Below are 26,194 nucleotides of genomic sequence, written 5' to 3'. Positions count from 1 at the left end.
ACTTACAACTAAAAATATTGTTTAAAAAGAATTATCTTAATGATTGTAAATCTGCCATGTAGTAACAAAAAATACTTTTTTACTTCTGAAGTCTGGTTTCAGTTTGTGTTAAACACATTACTTTATGTGAAACACAGTCTTGGTCCTGAGGGTGAGAAATATTTAGAAGCATATTGTTAATTTATACAGACAAATAAAATCCTTAGGAACAAATGCAGAATTATGAAATAAAGACCATTAAGGACTTGCCAACTGAATAGAAGACGGTAATCTCTTTTGGCCCCAGGATCAGAGTTGGGAAAAACCTTTTGAAGACCTCCTTAATATTTGTCTATTCTCCAAAGATTCTGCAGATTTATCTATAACTATGTTTCAATTTTACAGATTAATACTACAGGAGATTAAAAGATGCTGTCCAGAAGAGTAGATAATCTCCAACCAATTTGTATTTGATTTTGGAAGGGTTATCTAATTATTTTAGCAGCAGATTTACCACTGTCAATATTTGGTTGTGCTTAGACTACTGTAAAACCAAGTTTCCATTCTCTTCTTCTAGGAAGTTGGGGAGGGAAACTGTAGGCTGAGAATGCTGGGTTGGGTACAGGGTACTAGCCCAGGATCAAACTAAATTACAGATACCAAATCCACGTGAGAATATGAAGTATGGTTCTCCTACATAAATGTAGCCTCACAGATACATTTTCTAACCTGAGTAATTGACTATTGGTTTCAGTATACTGGTGGAGAATACAAATTAACTGATAAGATTATTTATCTCATACACTGATTTTCATATGAGTGATACTGGCACACCCATAACTCTTATTATTAAAGTCCTTGCTTATAAACAGAATTAATATCCCTTATACATCTACCATTAAAATTTGACAAAATGCTTTTCATTTTTAGTCAAATACCATTATTTCATGGCCCTCAGTCTATTACATGACTACTTCAGAGGCAGTCTGGATACTTCCTACTTAGGTGGAAAGAACTCCAGGAAATCAATTTGAAAAATCCCACAAGCATAAAAATATATTTATTGTTTGATAACTATTTTAAATCATTTAATCAATACACACAAACTGAAATCTTAACATGCATATGTAAATACATTAGGGAATACAGATCATAAAACAGAATCATTAAATATAGTCCCCACTCTGAAAGAGTTTAAAACTTTGGGGATGGGGATGTGGCTCAAGTGGTAGTGTGCTCGCCTGGCATGCATGCGGCCTGGGTTCGATCCTCAGCACCACATACAAACAAAGATGTTGTATCCACTGAAAACTAAAAAATATATATTAAAAAATTCTCTCTCTCTCTTTTTAAAAACAAAAACAAAAACAAAAAAACCTTTTGTTTGGGGGTACAATACTCATGCAAAAACTCTCCCATCACACACTGCCTTTTACTATTCTTGTTTAGAAATTCTACTTAAACGATATCCTCTAGCTACCCTAAAAATTTTGAAAAATACAGAATATATTTAACATATTTGTAAGTTCTAAAATATGATATTCAATAACAACCCTAAATCTGAGGAACAACCTGACTGAGGAACTGTATCTACCTAATGTACTCCTTTCCTACTCATCCACCCCCTCCAGAGTATCCTGGATTTCCACCATCATTAACTTGCTTGTTTGTCAAAATGGCACCCCACTGCATAGTTTTCGGAGCATTCTTTTTCACATTCAACATGATGTCATTCACAGTGCTTGTAGCAGTTCATTTTTGTAGTCGTTTAATGTAGCACTGTATGAATATAACACGTTTTATTCATTTTTCTGTTATAGACATTTGAATTGTTTCTACTTTTGTATGTTTGATTACCTAGGTATCTTATTTAGCCTTTTCTCCTTAATCACAAAACCACTATCAGTAAAGAACTAGTTAAGTCAATTGTGACATATGTATACTATACAGCTCTAAAGAGAATAAAAAATTGACAACTAAATTGCAGTTATGTAAGAGAATATTTCTGTTCTTAGGAAACATCTGCTGAAGTATTCTGTGTAAAAAGGCTAAACCTCAGTGACTTAGAAATACAATTATGTAGATATATAAGTAGACAGGAAGAACGGCACAAATATTAAAACAAAAGACTAAATCTGGGAGAAGGCTACATAACTGTTCTGATTACTGCAACTTTTCTGTGAATTTTAAATTATTCCAAAATAAAGTTTATTTTAAAAAACCTCAAAAAATAAATGAAAAAAGCAAACAACAATGGTTGTTTCAAGACATACTCTCGTATTTGTACTTTCTATCAAAATTTCTATAAGAAATCTTATTTTATCTCTGCCTTCATTGGAGATTAATTTTAAAAAGATGGAAGACAACAAGTATTCAAAGAGTTGTGGGAGGAAATATAAATCAGTAGACCCATCATGATAAATGGTGTGGGTGTTCCTCAAAAAAACAGCAATTCTCTTATGGGGTATATATATATCCAAAAGTACTGAAATCAATATGCTGAAGGAACAGATGGACTTCCATATTCACTGAAGCACTGTGTGCAATAGCTAAGACACACAGTCAAGAATCCATTAATTATGAATAAATAAAGAAAATGTGATACACATTTAAAATGGAATACTACTCAGCCTTTAAAAAGAAGAAAATGTTGTCATTTGTGACAATGTGGATGAACCTAGAGGACATTATGCTAAGTGAAATAAGTCAGGCAGAGAAAGACAAATACTAAATGATCTCACTTATAAAAAGATGAACTTACAGAAGTATAGTAAAACAATGGTTACCGAGTTTGGTGGATACAGGCAGGGTGGGAGGAAATGCAGCATTGTTGGTGAAAGGGTACAAAGTCTCAGACCCACAGGAGAAATAAGTTTTGAGATCTATGTGCAGCAATGAGAGTAGTCAATAATAATGTACTGTTATTTCAAAATAATTAAGAACAAATTTCAGATGTCTTACCATAAAAATGACAGGTAAAGCAATGCAATATGTATGTTAGTTAGCTTGATTAATCATTCTATATGCTACATATATATAAAGGCACCATAATGTATCCTGTAAGTGTATACAACTATGAATTATAAATTAAAATCTACTAACAACAAAAGAAAAAATAGTCAACAAAAGGGATTACTACTAGGGCAAGTATTTTGTATAAACAAAACCAGGACCCTCCAATAACATGTTCTATCTGGGGGCAAAAATTTCAGCAAAGATCAGACTAGTGATAATATTAATAAATAGACTACAATTTTAAAAAATCTGTGAATGAATGAGTAATGAGATACTTTCAGGCAATTGAGAAAGAATTGTTTAGGTAACATTTAAAAAGCGTTTGAATACTAACCTATTTACAAGTGCCTAAAAATTAGTATTTAAATTCTTCTGTTTCTGCCCACGAAAGATTAATTACAATGGAAATCACCATTCCACCATAAACATTAATTACAATGGAAATCACCATTCCACCATAAACAATAGAGAACTGGTATCATAAGTGGGGAAGTGGAATATTACCAAAGGCTCATGGGCTGAGGCTTGCCCTCCAGCTGTTGGGAGGTGGTAGAGACTTGGGGAGGTGGGTCACTCTTGGCATGCCTTTGAAAGACACATTCTGCCCCTGGACGCTTCCTCTTATCTCTGTGCTTCCCTGCTGCATGAAATGAGCAGCCTCGTGTTCCCACCATGATTTTCCACCTCACTCCATGCCCACAGTAATGGAGCCAAAACCCTAAGTCCAAATAAATCTTTCCTCCTTTAAATTGTTTCAGGTATTCTGTCAAAGTGATGGAAAGCCGACTAACACACTGTATAGAACGTGTCTAAAAGGTTTCAGGCATGACATAGGCAGCACAGGACTAAAATCTTCATAGAAGAGAAACAAACAACCCCATCTTGCTGCCTGAAGGCAGCGGGAGTGAAACAGCTCAGTGGTACAGCGGAGATTAAAAGCCTGGATTCCTGGAAATTGAGATGGCTAAGATGTGCAGGCAGAGTACCTGAGAGGATAAAGCTGGATGTAGAAAGAGCTCCAGAGATCTGCAAAAGGGTCCTCTCAAGTCTTCAGGTGAGTACTGATCTATGCAAATGAGAAAAAAACTAAGGCAAGAGGGGGAAAGCAATAGTTCAAAAGTCGAGAGCTCACAAAAGCCAACAGCCAGACTACAGGAACGTCCTAATACTGAAGGCATTAGACAAGCTCTTTAGAAAAACCAATCCATAGAAACAGACCTAGAAATAATACAGACAATGAAAATAGTAGACAAAATCCTTAAAACATCTATCATACTATCAATACACTCAAGGATATAAAAGAAAACACGAAATAATGAGAAATAGAAAAAAACAATATTAAAAGTTTTAGAAATGAAAACGACCGTATTTAAATTAAAAAATACATTGGATCCATTTAACAATGAAGGTAGAGATAGGTGAATCTGAAGACGGTTAATAGAAATAATCAAAATGAAACACACTAAACAAGAAAACTAAGAACAAAAACAAAACAAGTGAAAGAAAGAGAAGGAAGTGAGAAAAGAAAAGAAAGAAGCCTTAATGCATGTGGGACAACGTCAAATGGTCTAACATTTAACTGGTATTCCAGAAAAAAACAAGAGGAGGACAGAAAGAATCTTTCAAAAAACAATTGATAAAAAATTTCCAAATTTGATGAATTATACACCCATCAATCTGAAAAATGAGGGCTGGGGATGTAGCTCTGTGGTACAGTGCTTGCTGAGCATGTGCAAAGTCCTGGTTTCAATTCCCAGTATTAACACAACAACAACAACAACAACAACAAAACCCCCTAAGGCAAATGAACCCCAATCAGAAGAAACATAAAGAAAACTATGACAAGGCACAGGACAATCCAATCTTAAAAGTAGTTAGAAGAAATAAAGGCATATTACATCGAGAAAAGCAAAAACAGGAATGACAGCAGAATGACTTCCCATCAGAAGGCCAGCAGGTGAACCTGGCTAACAGCTCATAGCACCCATAAACATCCAAGCCCAGCCTGAAAGCCATCTCAGTGGTGGCCCTACCACACCCCAGCAAGCCCACTACACAGATGGTTGGCCTGACAGGCCCCCATGTACCCACAGCCAATCAAGTGGCATCCCTGCTCTTCTCCCAAGAACTCACTAAAAGTCAATTGGACTACAGCACCTGCACACACTAGCTTTACCTGACAATCATCTAGGTGGTGGTCCCTGCCCTTTGGTTAGGAACACACAGCTGGTCAGCCCTCAGTGCCCCCATAAGGTGGAGTCCAGCTCAAAAGCCAGCTGGACAGTGGTCCTCCCCACCAGAGGGTCTGCTGCACAGTCAGTCAGCAGCAGCTGCAGGTACCCACCCTCAGCCTGAGAGTGATTAAGCAGCTTCCCTGCCCCAGCAAAACTGCTACACCACCGCACTCACAAACTCCCAAAGCTGCACACCACGAATAAAACCAGAGACCACTGACAAGGACTCCTGCACAGAGACCACACAACTGAGTTCATCCACAATCAAAACTAACATACCTACCAAACAGTACCCTAGTGAGCATTCCTAGGAATAAGTCTCTCCTATTGAGGTTGGGGGAGTTGGGGGAGGTGCCACTATAAAATTGGACAAGGTAACCACTGCACAAGAAAAATGAGAAAGCAAATGAACATGACACTTGAAAGGGAACAAAATAATTCCCCAGAAATAGTACTCCAGAAAAAAAAAGAAAGAAAAAAGAAAGAAAGAAAGAAATTTATAAAATGTTAAAAAAAAGAAAAAAAATCTAAAATGATGACCTTAAGGAAGGTTCAGTGAGATAAAGAGAATACAAACAATTTGATGACAGATAACTAATTCATGATCTGAAGGAGAAATACAACACTGAGACAGATATTATAAAAAAGAACCAAAGAAAAATCTTACCACTGAAGAATTCAATGAATGAAATAAAAATGTGAGAGCCACAATAAGCTAGATCAAGCAGGAGAAAGAATTCCTAAATTTGAAGACAGATCTTTTGAGTTAACTCAAAAGTTGGAGGGGCAACTCATCAGAGGAGCAGGCGGGGAGAATGAAGGTGAGTGAAGAAAGCCTCCTATGAGACACCGTTAAGCAACCAAATGTCCTCCTCATGGGAGTCTCATAGGGAGAGGAGACCAAGAAAGGCACAGAGAGCATATTAAAGAATAAGAGCTAGAAATTTCCCACATCTGGGTAGAGATATGGATATCCAAATCCAGGAGTTCAAAGAAAACCCCAAAGAACTCAATCCCAAAGAGGTGCTCTCCAAGGCACTTACATCATAATCAGACAAGCAAAAGCTGAAGGAATTCATCACCACTACATCCCTTGTTTAAGAAGTACTTAGGGTTGAGTCCAGGATCTAGAAGTGAAAGGATATAACTACCATCACGAAAAACACATGAGTATAGAACTCACTGGTAGAGTGGACACACAAACAAGAAAGGAAAAAGGAACCAAACCATATCATTACAGAAAACCACCAAACCACAAAGATTAACAGTAAGAAGAGAAGAAAGGAATAAAAAATATACAAACTACTGTATAAACAATATACAACCAGAAAACACTTATTAAAATGACAAGTGTAGATTACTACCTGTCAGTAATAAGTCTGGGGCTGGGGATGTGGCTCAGTGGTTGAGTGCCCTGAGCTCAATCTCTAGTACCAACAAAAATAACAACAAAAAAGAATTAAATTTGTTAAAATGTCCATTTGTGATCTACAGATTCTGCCCAAAGTCATCTACATTCAATGTAATCTCTAGCAAAATACCAATTATAGCCAGGTTTGATAGTGCATGTCTATAATTTCAGCAACCCAGGAGGCTGAGACAGAAAGATCCCAAGTTCAAGGCCAGCCTCAGCAACTTAGAAAGACCAAAGTAACTTAGTGAGACCTTGTCTCAAAATAAAAAATGAAAAGGGCTGGAGATGTGGCTCAGTGGTAAAGCATTCCTGGATTAAATCTCTAGCTCGCGCTCATACACACACAGACACACATGAATTTCCACAGAAACAGAAAAAAAAAAAAAAAAACACTACTAAAACTCATATGGAACCACTGAACCTCCAAATAACCAAAGTAATCCTGAGAAAAAAGAACAAAATTGGAGGCATCACAATACCTGACTTCAAAACATACTATACAAAGTTACAGTAGCCCAAAGTGTGATAATGGCATAAAAAACAGACACAAAGATCAATGGAACAGAATACAGAAGCCAACATATTTATAGCAAACATATTTTTGACAAAGGCACAAAGAACAAACTCTGGAGAAATGACAGATGCTGGGAAAAATGGAGATCTATATACAAAGGAAAAAAAACTAGATTTTTATCTCTCATCATTAACAAAAAGCAAAGACTTAACTATAAAATATGAAATTATGAAACTATTAGAAGAAAATAAGAAAAATGCTCTAGGACAATGGTTTGAACAATGATTTTTTTTTTATATGACCCAAAGACCCAAAGACACAGGCAACAAAGCCAAAAGTTGACAAACTGAAAAGCCTCCACACAGCAGAGGAAATAATCAACAGAGCTAACAAACAAACTACAGAATGGGATGAAATGTGTGCAAGCTACTCAACTGACAAATGACAATATCACAGATAGTACAAGGAACTTAACAACAACAAACAACAACAACAAAAACCCTCCAAATAACCAATTTAAAAGTGAGAAAGTGATCTAAACAGACATTTCTCAAAAGAAGATATACAAATGGCCAACAAGTATATAAAAAAAATGCTCAACATCACTAATCATCAAAGAAATGCAAATCAAAACCCCAAAGAAATAGCATCTCCCCTCAGTTAGAATGATATGAAATCAACCAAGATGTCCATTGTCAGATAAATTGATAAAGAAAATGTGTACAAGTACACAAAAGAATATTATTCACTTGTAAAAAAAGAATGGAATCCTATAGTGCATGACACAGAGATAAGCTGAGAAGGCACTGGATTAAGTTAAACACACAAAGTTAAATTCCACATGTTCTCATTTATTTGTGGAAGCTAAAAAGATAAACTCACAGAAGTAGAGTAGAAGAGTGGTTAACAGAGGCTGGGAAGGGTACTGGGGAAAGGAAGATGGAAAGAGGATGATTAACAGGTTTGGGGGTGCAGCTGGGAAGGAAGAATAATTTCTAATGTTCTGTGCCACAGTAGAGTAATTATGGCTGACGAAAAATGATCAAATATTTTAAAATAGTAAGCATGTATACTTGAATGTTCTCAACATGAAGAGAAGGTAAATGTTTGAGGTGACAGGTATGTCAATTACCTGAACTTACCATATGCACTGGATACATGTATAGGAATATTACACTGTAACCTATAAAAATTTACAAATATCATGTCAATTAAGAGGCTTATACTCTACTGACTGAGCTGGCCAGGTAACCTTTATGAGTTAACTAAAAAGAAAGAAATCAGATAGGCCTGAAAACAATGGAATGACATATTTATCTATCAAATAAACTGAAAGAAAAACATAAGTCCAGAATTCACTTAGTGAAAATGTCTTTCCAAAATTAAGGCAAGAGTTGTTTTTTGTTGTTGTTGTTGTTTGTTTGTTTTTTTAGTTGTAGTTGAACACGATATCTATCTTTCTTTCTTTATTTTTATGTGGTGCTGAGGATGAACCCAGCTCCTCCAGGCCAGCGCTCTACTCCTGAGCTACAACACCAGCCCCAAGGCAAGACTTTTTAGACCAATTAAAAACAGAAGAATTGTAAAATTTCTACTATAAAAAATGTAAAGGTAATTTTCTACACAGAAATATGGGTTTAAACAAAAAGAATGCCAGAAATAGCAAATATGTATGTAAATATAAAATGCTTTTTCATTTTTAATTTCTTCAAGAGACAAATAATTGTTTAAAGGAAAAATAATCCCAAAGCACTATAGGATTTATAACAAAAGTGAAATGGTTGCTGATAAAAGATGAAGGCGAATAGTGGAATGATCCTGTTGTAAGGGTCTTAGGTTATACACATAAGTGTTTACCATTAGTTGAGGTAGACATAATAAGTTAATGATGATACTGTAAACTCTAGAGCAACTACGAAAAAAAGAAAACAAGGAGATTCAGTTAATAAATCAATAGTAAAGATAAAATAGAATTATAAAACATTCTAAGTTAATCCAAAGGAAAGCAAAAAAACAGAAAAAAAGGAATAAGGAACAGAAAGAATAAATAATATGTGGTAGATTCAAACATGACCATATATATTAGTTATCTGACTTGACAAAAGGTCAAGCCTTGGGGCTGCAGTTGTAGCTCAATGATAGAGCAGTTAACTAGCATGTGTGAGGTACTGGGTTCAATCCTCAGCACCATATAAAAATAAGCGAATAAAATAAAGGTATTGTGTCCATCTACAACTAAAAAACATAAATTCTCCCAGAAATTGACTTTAAATATAGGGTCACAGAGGTTAAAAATAAAAGATTCAAAAAAATACAGAGTAGAAATGAAGAAGAAGAAGAAGAAAGAAGAAAGAAGAAAGAAGAAGAAGAAGAAGAAGAAGAACAACAACAACAACAACAACTAGTAGTAGTAGTAGTAGTGGTAGTAGTAGTAGAAGAAGAAGTGGTAGAAGTGGTAGTAGTGGTAGTAGTGGTAGTGGTGGTGGTGGTTTTGTTAATATTAGACAACATAGATATCTGAAAAAGAAATATAACTGGGGGGGGGGAGTGACATTACATTATGATAAGAGTCAATTCATTAAGAAGACAAATTATCCTAAGTATTATACATGTAACAAAAGGTCCAATTTTTGAAGTAAAAACTGAGAGAATGTGAAGAAAAAGTTGCCATCATATGTGGAGAATTCAACATTCCTCTCTCAGTACAGTCATCTCTTTAAGGTAGAGGGGTTGGTTCTAGGAACCTCTGTGGATTCCAAATCTGTGGAGCTTAAGTCCCTTATATAAAATGGTGCAGTGATTTGCATATAATATATGCACACCTTCTATATCACTTTAAATCATCCTTAGATTGCTTATAATACCTAACACAATACAAATGCTTTGTAAATAGTTAGTATACTATATTGCATAGGGAATGACTCAATTCTTTTTAGAATAGTTTTGATCTACGATGTGAGAACTGAGGACAAGGAGAACCAACTATAATTAATATGATAAGTAAAATGAATATTTGTTCAGAACAAAAATAAACAAGAGGGGGCTGGGGTTGTGGCTCAGTGGTAGAGTGCTTGCCTCGAAGGTGCAGGGTCCTTGGTTCCATCCTCAGCACCACATAAAAATAAATAAACGAAATAGAGGTATTGTGTCCAACTACAATTAAAAAATAAATATTAAAAAAAATAAACAAGAGCAAGTAAACATAACTCATTTCACCTCTTAATTTATAAAATTAAGTCTCAATTTGTTAAAGGAAGGGGAACGAATAGCTTAGATGTAATGGAGTACTGAGAACATAATATTTCAGTCTGAAATCCTGAATCATCACCAAAAATAAATGTGACTAAAATACCCACAGGTACTTCTTACCATACTAGAGAAAAGTATAAATCTTACTAAAGGATTAAGCTAGGTTACTGAGAAATGTGAGCCACAATGGCTGTTATAGAAACAATCTCTTGATTCTGTTTATTGTAAGTCACTCTTGCAATTATTTAAATATTTAGCAACAATGGATCTATAAGTATTTGAAAGGACAAAGAAAATAATTTTTGAAAATAATTATGTTTGCAGAGTGAATATTGAGCTTCTAGGTGAGTATACAGAAAGTAAAATTAAATTTCCTAATTACAAAGGAAACTGCCAGTTAGATGCCAATCCCAAGTATATAAATTCAAATTCAGCTTAGGAAGCAATATCCTTTACAAGTCAAAGTACAAAATACCATAATAAGAAGCAAGATATACCATCCCTTTGTATATCCATGGATTTCCTGGAATTTTCTTTGAGAAAATTTAGAAATGGACACATTAAAAAGTTAACAGAATTTTAAAATAAAACCTTTACTTTTAAAAAAATCATAATTTTTTTTTTTTTTTTTTTTAACAAGCAACTTAATCCCCCCTCAGGGGAGAAGTTCCTCCATCCTAGGGCCTAGAAGGGAGCTGCTACCATTTGAAAATCCATGATGCGCCTGCATTTTGCATATATTACCTCACATAATCCTCCTGAAAATGAAGAACATTTCTAATGAAGGACAGATTTATTCATTCTCAAATCATAGTTCTTCTTAGGTCTGTTTCCTTATTGGAAAAATTAAAAAAGCAGACTAACTGATCTCCAAATCCAAATTTCCCTCTAGTTGTCTTTTATTGTGTGTGTGTGTGTGTGTGTGTGTGTGTATGTGGTAAGGGAGAGCTGGGGACCCACCTGGTGACTGAATCCAAGGCTGCTCTACCATTGAGCTATATCCCTACCTCTTTCTTATTTTTTATTTTGAGATAGGGTCTTGCTAAGTTGCCCAAGCTGGCCTTGAACTTGAGACCCTCCTGCCTCAGCCTCCCCAGTAGCTGGAATTACAGGTGTGAATCACTGCTCCTGGCTCCTTCCATGTTTAATAGTGCATGATTCTACATTAAAGATTTGGGTATCTATTCCTGAGAAGCATACAATTTGGTTAGGGAATTAAAGACAACAAAATAATATCAGGTAGTAGCAAAACATACAAATAACCTTAATAAAGCAAAAATTATTCATATAATTTGAGTAGTAAATGGCTGTGAAAAATCACATTAAACCCCAGTCTGTCAGGATGTGAGATACAGAACATGCTGGCAATTACAGGAGGGAAGGGAGGAAGAAAGTAGGGGAAGAAAGCAGGGATAAACACATAAGAGAGGGAGATTTTTATTTTTTTTTTCAGTACTGGGGATTGAACTCATTGACTCCTGCATAAGCATTCAACCACTAAGCTACACCCCTAGCCCTTAACATTTTATTTTGAGATAGGATCTCATCAAGTCACTCAGGCTGGCCTTGAACTTGTGATTGTCCTACCTCAGTCTCCCAAGAAGCCAGGATTACGGGCATACACCACTTTGCCAGGCCCTGAGGATATATATATATATATTTTTATTACCCAAGACTAAGCTGGTATCCAATGCAAACACGATAACTCAAGTTTCACTGGTCACTCTAGGAAAACTGAACAAATACAAAGATATAAGGCACACATCTCGAGTTTAGGGAATCAAATGTTCTTCCCTTTTAGTGGAACATTTAAATGAGGTTCAGATCACAAGTCACAAAAAAAATTTCAGTTGTGAAATAAAAATCCTCCTACTTTCTAATAGGATACCCTAGTATTGTCCAAGGCATGCCTAGGAAGTTCAGTAAGTGTGGCATGCCATTAAAAAGATGCCATTAGCTTTAAGTCAAGGCTAGTTCTAAGGCTAAGAACTTGTATTATTCCCTCAGATTCAAGCAGGACTCCAGAGATGGAAGGAGCACTTGATACTTCATTATTTTTCTCCCTGATTTCATCCAAGTCCAGTTATTTAACCACACCTCTGACAGTCAGTTGAGTTTGGAGTTGTGGCTGAAAAAAAAACAAGAGATGTCTTCGGTGTCCTCAGTCATTTAAATCAGTGATCTCAACCCTGCCCAAGCTGAGAAACACTAACCTGCCTTTTCAGAAAGAACCACACTTCAGGAGGCCCCTCCAACTAGCCAGCATGGCCTCATGCCACAAACGGGACAGCTCTCCATCTTCACTACCAGCCTGGGCCATCCTCCAGATTGATCCTCTATCCCCTGCCTCTTGGTTCAGGGTGCCATTCTGCCTGAAGGCCACCTGTTGGTTTTACTAACTAGTCTGAAGCCCCTGGTTTGGCTCAATGTTCTACCCCTCCTTTTCCCTCCCTGCTCTGCCCATCAGTCAATCTTCATGGTTTGTATGGTCCCTCTATTCTGTCTCCCTCCAAACTAAGGCCTGACTTAGCCATTGTGGACTACATTCAGAGTAAGAGTACTAGGCAAACTGCCTAAGTTCACTATGTCTTAGATTCCTCATCTGTAAATCAGGTATAATAATGATAATAATGCACACAACAGATTTCATGGGAATGGCATGAGTAATAAATGAGTTATAAAGTATGTAAAAGCAGGCCAACCTGGAACATAGGAAGCATTATTATTATTTCTTTTTTCTTTTCTCCAGGTCAAGTGGTAGAGAACACATCCAGTCTCTCCTGGGTATGAAGTACAATGTAACTAAAGACAGTAGCCCTAGGAACCCACTTCCAAGCTTACTTCCTGCTTACCAAATCTACTGAAACTGCTCCCACGTTTGGCTAGGATTTTATGGTAGAGCCACTTCTGGCTTAAAAATCCTGCCTCAGCCTTCTGAGCTGCTGGGATTACAGGGGTGCACGCCACTGCGCTAGGCACAATGCGACTGTTATAACAACATGCATTCTTTTCCTACTTCTCTATTCTCATCATCCTTTTGTCCAGTGTATCCACTGGTGTGGATGTAACTTATACCAATAAAAGTCACTCAAAGTGAATCCACTTGAAAAACAAGTCAAATTTTATTCATAAATAGTGAAGGGGTTGGTAAGGACTTTGAGAAAATTAAAAAGCAAACAAGTTTATTTCATCTTATAGTAAACAAAATTCAGGTTATAATTATCTACTAAGTCCTCATAACAAAAAATAAATGAAACATTTTCTCTTCAGCATAATTCTCACAAAAATCATATAAAAACAAACAGGCATCCTTCCCATTGCCTCTGATTTTACAACACAATTAGGAAGAGAATCACGCTTTACAAAACTATTGAAGAGCTACATCCGCTTTGCCAGGAACTCTCTTAATTCTTTGGCATTCAAATTTCCTCTTTTCAATCACTAATAGTGTCCCTCTTATTAACTTGCTTTTCTTCCAACATAAACTACAACAGTCCCTCTTACCACAGAGGTCATATTCCAAGATCCTCAGTAGATGCCTTGAAACCTCTGACAGAACCAAACTCAATATATATTGTGTTTTTCCTATACATCATGCCTGACATTAAGTTTAGTTTATAAATTAGGCAGAGTAAAGTTAATAATAACTAATAATAAAATAGAATAATATACTGTAATGAAAGTAATGTAAATGCAGTCTTGCTCAAAATATCTTATTGTACTTTCACCTTTTCAATGAAAGGAAGGATTTCTCTTTGGTATAACTGAATTGCCAGCAACCTGACTCTTGTGTTTTGAGGTCTTTTTTTGTGGGGGACTTGACCACTGAACCACATCTCCAGCTCTATTGTATTTTACTTCAAGACAGTGTTAGAGTTGCTTAGTGCCTCACTTTTGCTGAGGCTGGCTTTGAACTCATGACTTGGGGCCATTTAAAGTAAGGGTTTCTTGAACACAAGCATTGGCATACTGATACTCCAACAGTTGATTTGATAATCAAGATGGCTACTAAGTGACTATCCTGTGGGTAGGCCATAAAGACTATGGGTACACTGTACAAAGGATTCACATCCTTTGCAGGGGGTTGGGGGTATAAACAGGATGGCTTGAGATTTTATCATATTATTCAAAGTGGTATGCTATTTAAAATGTATGAGGTTTTCTTTCTTTTTTTTTCATTTAATATTGGACTATAGTTAATCATGGGTAATAGCAACCACAGACAGAGTGCCTACTCTACTTCTGTCAGATACTCATTTCTAATGTACTACAGTAACAGCCACCCTTTCCTGGAAGCACCAGTTGGGAGTAAGGTTGGGGTGACAGATGAGAGCAAATTTAAGTAATAATACCACAGACTCACAGTTCTTACCCAAAGTTCAAGAGTTTTTAATGAATACTTCTCAATTTATTATTTGCCTCTGGTCAATTTCCCAAGACCTGAGTTGTTTTTGAGGAAGAAGATTTGCAGCTTCTTTACCCCACCATCTCCAGAAGCTGTAACTCTTCTTGACTACAGTATTTACAAGAGAATGAGAATCCACTGTGACACAGAAAAATAATAATAATGATTTTGTTGGTTGTTTTCCGTGTTATTTGAGCTACTAGGGATCAAAACCAGGAGCATTCTACCTCTGAGCTAAATTTCCATCCATTTTTAAATTTTGTTTTGAGATAGGATCTCACTAAGTTACTCAGGTTGGCCTAGAAATTATTAGAATTAACATAATGCCTCTTGAAATAACGTTTAACTTTCTTTTCTTTCCTCAAAGCAATATAATGTACAAATAACATCAACAAACATCTTTTTCAAACAAGCCACATAAGAAAAATAAATAATAATCCTACTCTTCACTAAATTAAAGTTAATATTACATGTTTGGACAAAAAAAGATTTTAGAAATTTAAAAAACTCCAACACCAAATACTCAGTCAGACAAAGAAGAGAAATCACTGTGTCTTATTACTAACTAAAAGTAAAATAACTTACCTCTATAGCAAAAATTCCTTTGTCACGCCCATATAATTTCATCTCTTCTGGAAAATGCTGGAATGCATTTATGTAGGGAATATGGCCCTCTTCAACAAATCTATATTTTTTAAAAGAAAACATTTCAGTTAGAATTCGGTATTGACTTGAACTCTTTCTGAAAGTCTCTTATTTCAAAGGGAAAGAATTAGCTAAGCATATTCTGTCTCCCACATATTTGTTAAGGATAAATCTGATGATATCTATTATTCTTTGTATCCATGTGTGAGACTATTTAGCCAATTATCTGAGTCTCTTAAAACTTCTGATGAAATAGATTTAATACATCTAGGAAATATGGGTCTTCTCTGTCTACCACCAGCCTCCCCAGCCTAGCATTCCTTAATCCCTAGTTCCTGCTCATCTTGTCAATCACTTCTTTAGGGAGACCTTCCTTGCCCCCTGTTTTCCTTATCCGACCTTCTGTCCCTAACACCTATCCCAGTGCGTGGCAGATGCTAGACGCTTAAGGAAACCATTAAGGAAGGAACCTTGTCAGTTTGCTCACCACTGCATCCCACTGTCTGGTAAATAGCAGGAAGACGGAACTGGACGAAAAAAGCACACACATATATAAACATACATACATACATACATATATATATAAACATATATATATATATATTTGTTATTTATATGTATTTTTATTTATAATTCTCTCATTCATTCAACAGAAATGTATTGGGTACTGTATATCCAACACCACCCTTGACTATGGAAAGTCAGCAGTGAACAAAACAGGCAAAAATTCTTTTCCAGTGGAACTTATACTCTAGTAAAGGATGACAAGCATAAAATCAATAAAATCTACAGTACGTTAGGTAGGAGAAAGTATTAAGGAGAAAAATAAAGCCTGGCAGGAGCACAGGGAGTGGGAATAGGGGTCTTAGATGTAAGGTTCCTAAACAAGGAAACTGTTAGGGAAGTAAGGCCAGGTGAGGAATGAGCACACAAAATCCACGGCCTCAGTGCTGCTGCTGGAGCAGAGCTGGCATCCATCACCTTCCAGCAGCTGAAGAAAGACTGGTCCAAGTTTAGTTTCAAGTTAAAAATGTGATTTAACTTTTTAGTTTACTGAAAATTGAGAATTAAATATTTTATGTAAAAATGATGTTAAAGCCTCCCCCAATTAGGTTTTCATTAGTTTCTTTAGTTTACATAAAAGTATTTGTGCATAATAATCAGTATTCATATTAATCTGGATCTATATTTTTGATTTGAAATTATTTTATATTCAAGGTGTAATGTATGCCTACCACTTTTAAAACTACCTAGAATTTCATCATGGTAATATAGTGATAATTTATTTAGTTTTCACCTCATGGGATAATACATGCTAGTACTCTGTGGACGGTTAGGCGCTGAGAGATGAATAGGAGATGGTCTGCCTACCCCCAAACGTCAGACAGCCTGCAGACAAGCCAGGAAGCACACTGCCATAAGTGCCACCAGAAGGGAACACTCAGCATCGTAGGAGCAGAGGAAAGAGAAACCTGCCCAGGAGAAGCAGACATGTACTCCCCAAGCAGATCTTGAGTGTCTCGAGTTTTAACAGTTTGTCACCATTTATAAACAGGGCTGCTCTTAGCCTCTTTCAAAAGTTTGTTTTTCTTTTCAAATTTGAATTTTTATTCATTCATTCATTCATTCATACATACATACTTTTGGTACTGGGGACTGAACCCAGAGGCATTTTACCACTGAGCCCCATCCCCAGTCCTTTTTTTAAGTTTTGAGACAGGGGCTCATTAAGTTGCTTAGGGCCTTGCTAAGTTACTGAAGCTAGCCTTGAACTTGCAATCCTTCTGCCTTAGCCTCCCAAGCTGCTGAAATTACAGCTGTAGAAAAAACTAAAGATAGCTACTGAATCAAAATTCTGAACAATCTATTTTCCTCAGCTGTTTCTCTGGATCAACCTAGGAAGTTGAAGAGGAATTTGCACAGACTAAAATCTTCCTGTATGACTCTCCTGACCAATAGATTACTATGTTAGCCACATGCCCTGGACACTGTTTCTATTTATAATTTTACTGCACTGTTTGAAGTTTCAAACTGAAGGACTGGAAATTTAATAAACTGGTCCTTGGTTGCAGATCATGTGAGAAGCACATTAGAGCCGGGTCCTGAACTTATTCCCTCTTTCTATTCCCTTACCACCACTCTAACCCAATTACCATCTCCTGTCTTAAGTATAGCAAAAGACCATGTGGTCTCCCTGTTTTGACCCTTACTTTTATAGAATCCATTTTCTACATAGCTGCCTAAATAATCTTTTTAAAAATATAAATCAGACCAGTCTCTCCTGCTGCAATCTTTCAGTGGCTTACTATCACACTTAAAAATTAGGACCACTTCCTCTTACATGTAATTTTGTATAACAATGAAGGTCTCCTTCCATTTCAATGCAATTTTCCTTCTCTCTCCCTTTCCCTCCCACCTCTAGTCCCTGTTTAATGTTAATATTCTTGGGGAAAAAAAAAAAAGGGAGAGAAATGAATTACAGTAGATGGGGTAAAGAGAGAAAATGGGAGAGGAGGGGAGGGGGGATAGTAGAAGATAGGAAAGGCAACAGAATACAACAGACATTAGTATGGCAGTATGTAAAAACGTAGATGTGTAACCGATGTGATTCTGCAATCTGTATATGGGGTAAAAATGGGAGTTCATAATCCACTTGAATCAAATGTATGAAATATGATATGTCAAGAGCTATGTAATGTTTTGAACAACTAATAATAAAAATTTTTAAAAAATTAGGACCAAAGTCCTAATCGGTATGGGGTCTCCTTTGGAGTGATGAGTATGTACGGGGAGTTGATAGAGAAGTGATAGCTCCACATCTTTGTGAATATAGTGGAAACCACTGAATTACATATTTTTAAAGGTTGAACCTTATAATATATAAACTATACCTCAATTTTCAAAAATCCTATTTCTGATTTGACTTATAAAGGCATGCCTATAGCCTGCTTATCAAGTTTCTTGGCCTTCAAGCCTCCCATTCCTCCTTCAAATTCACTTCCTTCACTTAAAAGATCCTCCTTCTGTTCCTTAATCACTGATCTTGTTTTAGGACTTGGCACTAACAACCTCTCTCTAATTGGAATGCTAGTACTTCCCATCCTCACCAGTCGGATCTACTTTCATTCAAAGTGCAGCTCAAATTATATCTTCCCTAATAACCAATCTAAGGTAGCCAAGTAGTCATTCTCCATCACATCATCTCATTTCAATCCTCTGAATCTGTCCAATCATTTTCTAGTTTATTTATGTACTTGCTCATCTGTTTTCTCCACTAGTATGAGACTTCATAAGAGCATGGACTTGCCCTACATATATGATTAACAATTGCATCTCAGGGGTCTAACTTTAGAACAATACATGAACATAGTACATATCCAATAAGCATTTGTGGGATAAATACATGTTGGCTATTTTTTATTATTGTTGTCATTATTGCTAGGTAAGCAGGGTCCCTTGTAAGTTATCTGAAGAGTTATGAATTTAACCTAAAGACTATGCAATAATGCTAGAAGAGTGGCATGCACAATCAGTGTACAATATATGGGTGTTCTGGCCAGTAATAACAACTCCCTTCAAATCACAGTACTAAAATATTTTTTAAGTTTGGCCATAGTTCTCATACCTAGCATTCATAAGAATCCCTACTAGGAACAAAATTAACCAAATTATATTATTATAATGTATGCATGTACAAATATGCATACATACACACACACATATATAATTTCCTCCTCCTGGAGGGCTTATGAAAAGAGGTTATCATGCCCTACCCACCCCTACCGCCAGAGTTTCAAATTCAGAAGATCTAGAATGGGTCTAAGAATTTGCATTTCTGTAAATTCCCAGGTGATGGTGAATCTGTTGGTCAGGAAGCTACACTTGGAGAACCCGGACAGAGCTCTTTCTAGGACAAAAGAGAACTAGAATCAAATGGTGATGGCCCCTTCTTCTATTGCTCCAAGCTGTTTCCAAACTTGTAAACCCCTCACAGCAAAATAAAAGCCTCCAGCCAACTACATCAAATCTCCTTGATGGCATTTTAGAATTCCTGTTGGTAAGGAAGGAGAAGGGAAGGGAGATGAGGGAATGAAGGGGAAGAGGATCTCACTCCCATTCTTCCACCCTCATTAGATTTTTCCTGAGCAGAACTTCACATAAATATTTTCTTCAATCTCTAAGATTTTTAGGAGAGTTCTGTTACCCCATGATAAAGTGTCTTGGGTGGGGATGCCTAGTCCCTTTATCCAGCTTGAAAAACATGGTTATATTTGTGGATTTGAAAGATGCTTCTGGTTATAAGGATAAAAATGAATAGGAATGATACAAGATCGCAGACAAAAAGTTGTGAAACTATTAAGTAATCCAGGTGAGGAGAGAGACAATAGACACACAGAGAATAGAAAAAAGAATGGTTTTGAGAGTTATTTTGGAAATATAGTTGATAGGACATAGTGACTAACTATATGTAGAGAGAGGAAAGAACCAAGGATGATTCCTTGGTCTCTGCAGAACAGGGTGCATGGCATTTACTAACATAGGAAACATTGGAGAAGGATTTGCATTAAGGAGCCAGAAGATAAGCCTCTTTTTTAGTCCTGCTGATTTTGAGATACCATAGATACATCCAGGTAGTGTGTCCAGGAGGCAACTGTATAGATGAATATATGGGTCTGGCCCTCAGTAGACAAGTCTGGGCTGGAGATATAAATTTGGGAGTCATCAGCATATAGATGGTAATTAAAGCCTTGGGAGAAGATGACATCACCCAAGGAGGGCATACAAAGCATGATGAGGTTTTCAACTTAAGAGTAAAATTCACTGATTCATGGGCTATGTGCATGCTGAGTTAATCACACCTGGGAAAAGCCTTGTTATTTCGTTGATGTGGCCAAATTCAAAGGCACTACCATTATTTACTGGAAACATTCTACTGAATAAAAGGGACTAGTGCCAATGATGATGGTGATGACAACAATGATGGTGATGATGAAAACAAAAACAACATGACAGCACTGGGTTCTCACTGCGTGCCAGACACTGTTCTAAGTCCTTCTCATGTAGACTAATTACTGAAAGTAGTTACAACCCTATGAGGTAGTTATTATTATTAGCCTCACTTTACCAGTGAGGAAACTGAAGCAGAGAGAAGTTAAGTCACTTACATAAGGTCACATAGTAAGTGGCAGTGTCAGGTGTCTGGTTCCAAGTCTGTGCTGTTATAAACACCCTACACACTGACTAAACCCAAATATTATTATTCAGAACACATAAAAAAGAAAAAAATTAACATTTTAATGATTTTGACATACCTATTGAGAAATTCTTACACTAATTTACTCAATTCATTAACATAAAATCCATAGGCCATTGGAAAATGTAAATGCCTACTCTCTATATTAACAAGTTCTTCCCATAGCTTTGTTTTCAACTTTTCTTAATAAACAAACAGATAACCTCTATTTTAGCTCTCACAACAACAACACACATTTTTGTGTAACTACTAATAACTAGTTTGTTAATGTAAAGATCATCTGTTCATCTTTTCTTAGAAAATACTTAATACTACTATTCAGGTATTTTAATGTCATTTTTTTCTCTTCAAAGTATTTTATTTTAGATAATTAATTTTCCAGTATCTCATATGAGGAAAAATCTATCATTTCCACTATATAAATAAGAAAACCTTCCAGGCATGGTGGTGCATGCCTGTAATCCCAGCGACTCAAGAGGCTGAGGCAAGGGATTGCAAGTCAAGAGGCCAGCCTGGGCAACTTACCAAGTCCCTATCTCCAAATAAAAAATAAAAAGGGCCAGAGGTATAGCTCAGTGGCAAAGCACCCTGAGCTCAATCCCTAGTACTGCAAAGAAAAAAGAAAAAGAATCAAAAGGTGAATTACTAGTCTAGGGGAGAGTAAACTTCAGAATCAAAACCCCAAATCTAGTCCCTCCTCAAAAAATTTCAAATATTCAAATGCATGAATAATTGACATCGATATTATTACATGATAAGTTCAGCTTACCTCAAAAGATCAGAAAGAGTAATTGTTTCTCTCTGCCAAAGCAAGGACAGATAGCAGAAAGCAAGTGTCCTCGGCACAGTCATCTTCACAACTCCTTTTTCCTTTCGTTCTGAATATTCAACTCCGTCAAGAGATCCAGAACAGACAGATGCTGATTCTTAGGAGATTAAGCAAGAGTTTTTAAAATATAAGTTAACTAATTTGGAGTAAAAAATCAAAAAGGCATTTTAAATATCCTAAAATGAAATTATAATTGATAATCTTTACAAAGATCAATTTGACAATAAAAAGCAATCAAAGGTTAGAAGAAAATCAGTCAAAAATGTAATTGAGGTCAGGTGCAATGGTGTGCACCTATAATCCCAGCTACTTGGGAAGCTGAGGCAAGAGGATCACAAGTCCAAGACCAACCAGGGCAACTTAGTAAAACCCTGTCTCAAAAAAGAAAACAAAAAGGGAGGGAGGGGCTGGGTCTAAGGGTACAACTCAGCAGCAGTGAGCTTCCCTAGCATTCAAAAGGCCCTGGATTAAATTCTTAGTATATGATTTTTAAAATAAATAAAAGGATGAACAATAACAAAGCAAAAAAAAAAAAAAAAAAAAACCCAAAAAAACAAACAAAAAAAAAATAAAAAACAAAAAAAAATAACAAAGCAAAGAAAAAATATGTAACTCCTTTAATTCAGGCCTCAAATTGCATGTCCTCTTCTCAGAGATACCTTCCCAAACTCTTGAGCTAAAGCAGTACCTCCTCCCATCCCATCCTCCAGGTACCCTCCACCATATACATTACTGTGTCCTTATCCTTCATTAAGCAAATACTTATTCATCTCATTGTTTGTGTCTCAGGAAATGCCTCTCTCTGAACTTACATTTTAGTAATGGGAGACAGACCAATAAACAAAAAAGGCAACTGACAGACGGTGGTGCTATATATGAAAATAGCCATGCAGGGCCTACCTTGATGGGAAGGGAGGAGATGTGCAATTTTATGCTGGTGGTCAGAGAGATCTCTCTGAGAAGATGACATCTGATCAGAGACCCACCTGAATTCAGAGAAGAGACTAAGGCTCTCAGGAGGAACAACAAGTGCCTCAGCAGGAGCAAGCATGCAAGAACAGTGGGGAGAGGCATCAGTCACTAGGGAAAGTGGGAAGAGATGAAAGCTGAGAGAGAAAAAACTAGCAGGTAGGACCTTGTTGGCCATGATTTGTATGTTGAGTTTTATTCTAAGTATGATAAGTTTCTGGAGAGTTTTAAACATAGGAGCAACATGATCTCATTTCCGTACTGGAAAGGTCACTCTGTCTGCTATATGGAGTTACAGGAGGGCAGGAATAGGAACTGGTCATTCTCCTAGGAGGAGGATGGCAGAGACTTGGGCTTAAGCACTTGCAGATGGTAAGAGTGGCTGATTCTAGATCAATTCTGAAAGCAGAGTCAAAAGGACTTGGTAATAGACTGAATGTAAGGTTCATGAGAGAAAAGAGAAGACAAGTTATGAATCTAAGGTGTTTGGACTGAGCAACAAAATGAAGATCCCATTTACTGAGATAAGGGAGATGGCAAAGAGATTTGACAAGAGAAATCAAGATGTCAGAATTGCAATGTTCAGTGTGAGATCTTCAATAGTAAGTAGGCAGGTGAATATAAACCTAGTTTAGAGGAGACACTAAAGATAGGGAATGTTTTACTTTCAGGATATGACCGGTGGTTGATCAAGCCATAGTATTAGTGGATGTCACCTAAGGGGTGAGGGTAGAGAAGCAGGGCTAGGAATGGCTCTAAGAAACTCCAAGTTTTCTTGAACAGAAACTCTGAAAATAATTTTTCAAAAACCCCTTTTTCAAATTCTATAAATTCTTCTTTCATAGAACTTATCAGTAACCAAACATTTTATGTGTGTATTTATTATCTATCTCCTCTTACTTTACTATAAACACCTCAAAGGCAGAGAGTTTTGCTGACCATTCTGTCCCCAGAGCCCAGAACAATTCCCAGAACAGAGTAGGAACCAAAAAAATATTCACCTACAAACTGCTCAACACTTCTAAGATTCTGTCCTAAAGAAATGGTCTCAGAAACATGCAAATGTTTGCCAAGCACCTGTAATCCCAGGGACTCAGGAGGCTGAGGCAGGAGCATCAAAAGACAGAGAACAGCCTTAGCAACTTAGTGAGGCTATAAGCAACTTAGCAAGACCCTGTCTCAAAATAAGAAATAAAAAGGTTTGGGGAGATAACTCAATGGTAAAATGCCCCTGGATTCAATCCCCAGTACCAAAACACACACACACACACACACACACACACACACACACACACACAGATTTAAAGTGAAGGAATATTGTGCAGCACTACTAATAATATGAAAAAATTTAGAACAACCTAAGCATCAAGAATATAAACTTAATTAAGTAATTCCACACAACTGTATACTCCATAATAATTTCCATAATGCTTTAGCTCAGCAGTTCTCAAAGTATAGTCCCTGAAACAGTAGCATCAGTGTCATCTGAGAACTTAACAGAAACTTAAATTACTGTATTTTAAAAAGCTCTCCAGAAGATTCTGCCAAATGCCAACATTTGAGGACCACTGCTTTAAAAGAAGTAGAATGCAGATTTCCCCAAAATACTGTTATACACACACACACACACACACACACACACACACACACACACACTTTTCATATAGTCCTCTCATCATGTAAGGACCTCCAGTTAAGATGGCAGATTAAAAATACTTTAGCTTCTGCTCTCTCCCACTACAACAATTAGTAATTGTTAAAATTATAAATCCAAGAACAAATAACATGGAAAAGGAGATAACAGCAATAAAATTTTAGAAGCTGGAAAGCATATGGCTAGGTAAGGACTGCCTTGGCAGTTAGTGAAAACTAGATCCAAAGTGAGCAGCAGAAAGGCCAAAAAGCAATCTAATTTTTCACTAGAGCTCCCTAAAGGTGGCTCAGGAATTGATTAAATTAGATACCCCTAGAAACTGGATGAGGGCAGGGATAACACCAGGAGGACTGCTTGAAAGTCTTGATTTAAAAACAGTTAAGGCTCAGGGATGCAGCTCATGGCTACAGTGGTACAGCACTTGTCCAGCATGCAGGAGGCCCTGGCTTCAGCCCCATTTAACAATAAATGCAAAGAAGGGAAGGAGGAAGATGCCCACACACCCAGATTCTTACCCCAACTCTATTCAGCCATGTGACTGCCCCTCCCCAATCTTGGCATAAAATTGGAAGTCTCTCCTCTACAGAGTAAAATAAAGGGTCTCTAGAATAAGGTAAGTCACTAACATTGAATGGTGGAAAATGAAAACAGGAGAATTAAGTGAAAGTCCATGTGCTGAGTACTGTAACAAACTCCCAACCCCCTCCAGGCTGCTTCTTGCCCAGTTCCCAGAACACTGATTGCCAGGATTATACACTTGCTAAAGAGAAGACTCAAAGAGATTTCTCTAGGGAATCTGATCAACTTGTTGGGGGTGGCGTAAGTGGGTGGAGATTTAAAGATAACAATGGAGGTTCACTAAGAAAATAACCCATCTAGATCACCCCTGTGTACAGAACAGAGCTGACAAGACTCACCACATGCACAAAACTTTCGTGTGTGTCTCTCTTTCTGGACTGTTTTTATTTGTATTGGTACTGGGCATCAAAATCAGGGCCTCTACTGATCAAAATCTCCCCAGCTCTTTTGTTTCCTCCATTCTTTTTTATTTCTATTTTTTTTATTTGTAGTTTGACACAAATCCTTTATTTCTTTACTTTTCTGTGATGCTGGGGATTGAACCTAGTACCTAGCTCGTGCTAGGCAAGCGCTCTACCACTGCACCACAACCCCAGCCCCTCCTCCATTCTTAACCAAGAAGAGCCACCATAGATTCACAAGAATATCTCTATCATAAAAGACAGGAGTGAAAATAATCAAATCAGAGAGAAAATCATTAATATCTTCTGTGAAATAAGAAAAAGTGCTCCACAAAAAAAAAAAAAAAAAAAAAAAAAAAATGAGGAAATAAACCAGGAAAAAAGATTAAGTGAAATCCAGAAAATAAGAAAATCAACAAAAGAGAAGTGACAGAATCGCAGGATGGTAGTAAAAGAGATTCCAAAGTTGGCCAGGCCATAGGTATTGGGACAGATGCTGGAGAGAATTCTTTCAGAATATAAAATTAATACAACATTTAAGGTAAAGAGGAGATTTTTAAGAACTGGGAAAAGGTATAAAGACACATTAGTAATAAATTATAGATTAATACAAAAAGAAAAAATTATAAATTAGTAATAAATAGAAAAGTAATCAAATAGCAATAATTAACTCAAGGAATATCAAAGGATACACAGAAAAATCATAGTAAGCTATATGTTTCAGTTCTGAATAGCATTTTTACATTTATAATCATTTAGACACTAAATACTGATCTAGTTTAAAAAAAAAGTATAATTCGATTGGCAAGATGGAGAATGAGAAATACAGAATCATGTTCTGGGGATGATCTGGGGAAGAGAGGCAGCAGGGATATATGAAAGAGCTAAGACTCCATCTTCCACAATTGGGAATTCAATAGCTAATGTCCCAACCAGAAATTAAGATAATACTTGAGGCATGTGATTCGGAGATATTGAAAACAGTGTCTCTTGGGAAAAGAACATTCAGGGGGGTGGTAAACTACACACTTTTTTGTTGTTGCTGTTTTTGCA

At 36.6% G+C, this 26,194-nt stretch overlaps 1 protein-coding gene across 1 annotated transcript in view; it reads right to left on the bottom strand.

Moving 5' to 3' along the window:
* Taf1b (TATA-box binding protein associated factor, RNA polymerase I subunit B) overlaps positions 1 to 26,194 on the bottom strand; it is a 75,198-nt gene that overhangs the window by 32,627 nt on the left and 16,377 nt on the right. The window contains exons 7-8 of the mRNA XM_076833105.2: positions 21,479 to 21,635; positions 15,396 to 15,495 (exon numbers count right to left, since the gene is read on the bottom strand). Of these exons, the coding sequence (XP_076689220.2) occupies positions 15,396 to 15,495; positions 21,479 to 21,635 (257 nt within the window). The remainder of the gene's footprint in view (positions 1 to 15,395; positions 15,496 to 21,478; positions 21,636 to 26,194) is intronic.

Source organism: Callospermophilus lateralis, chromosome 14, assembly GCF_048772815.1.
Source record: "Callospermophilus lateralis isolate mCalLat2 chromosome 14, mCalLat2.hap1, whole genome shotgun sequence".
Taxonomy (NCBI): Eukaryota; Metazoa; Chordata; class Mammalia; order Rodentia; family Sciuridae; genus Callospermophilus; species Callospermophilus lateralis.
This window is presented reverse-complemented; position numbering and strand designations above follow the sequence as displayed.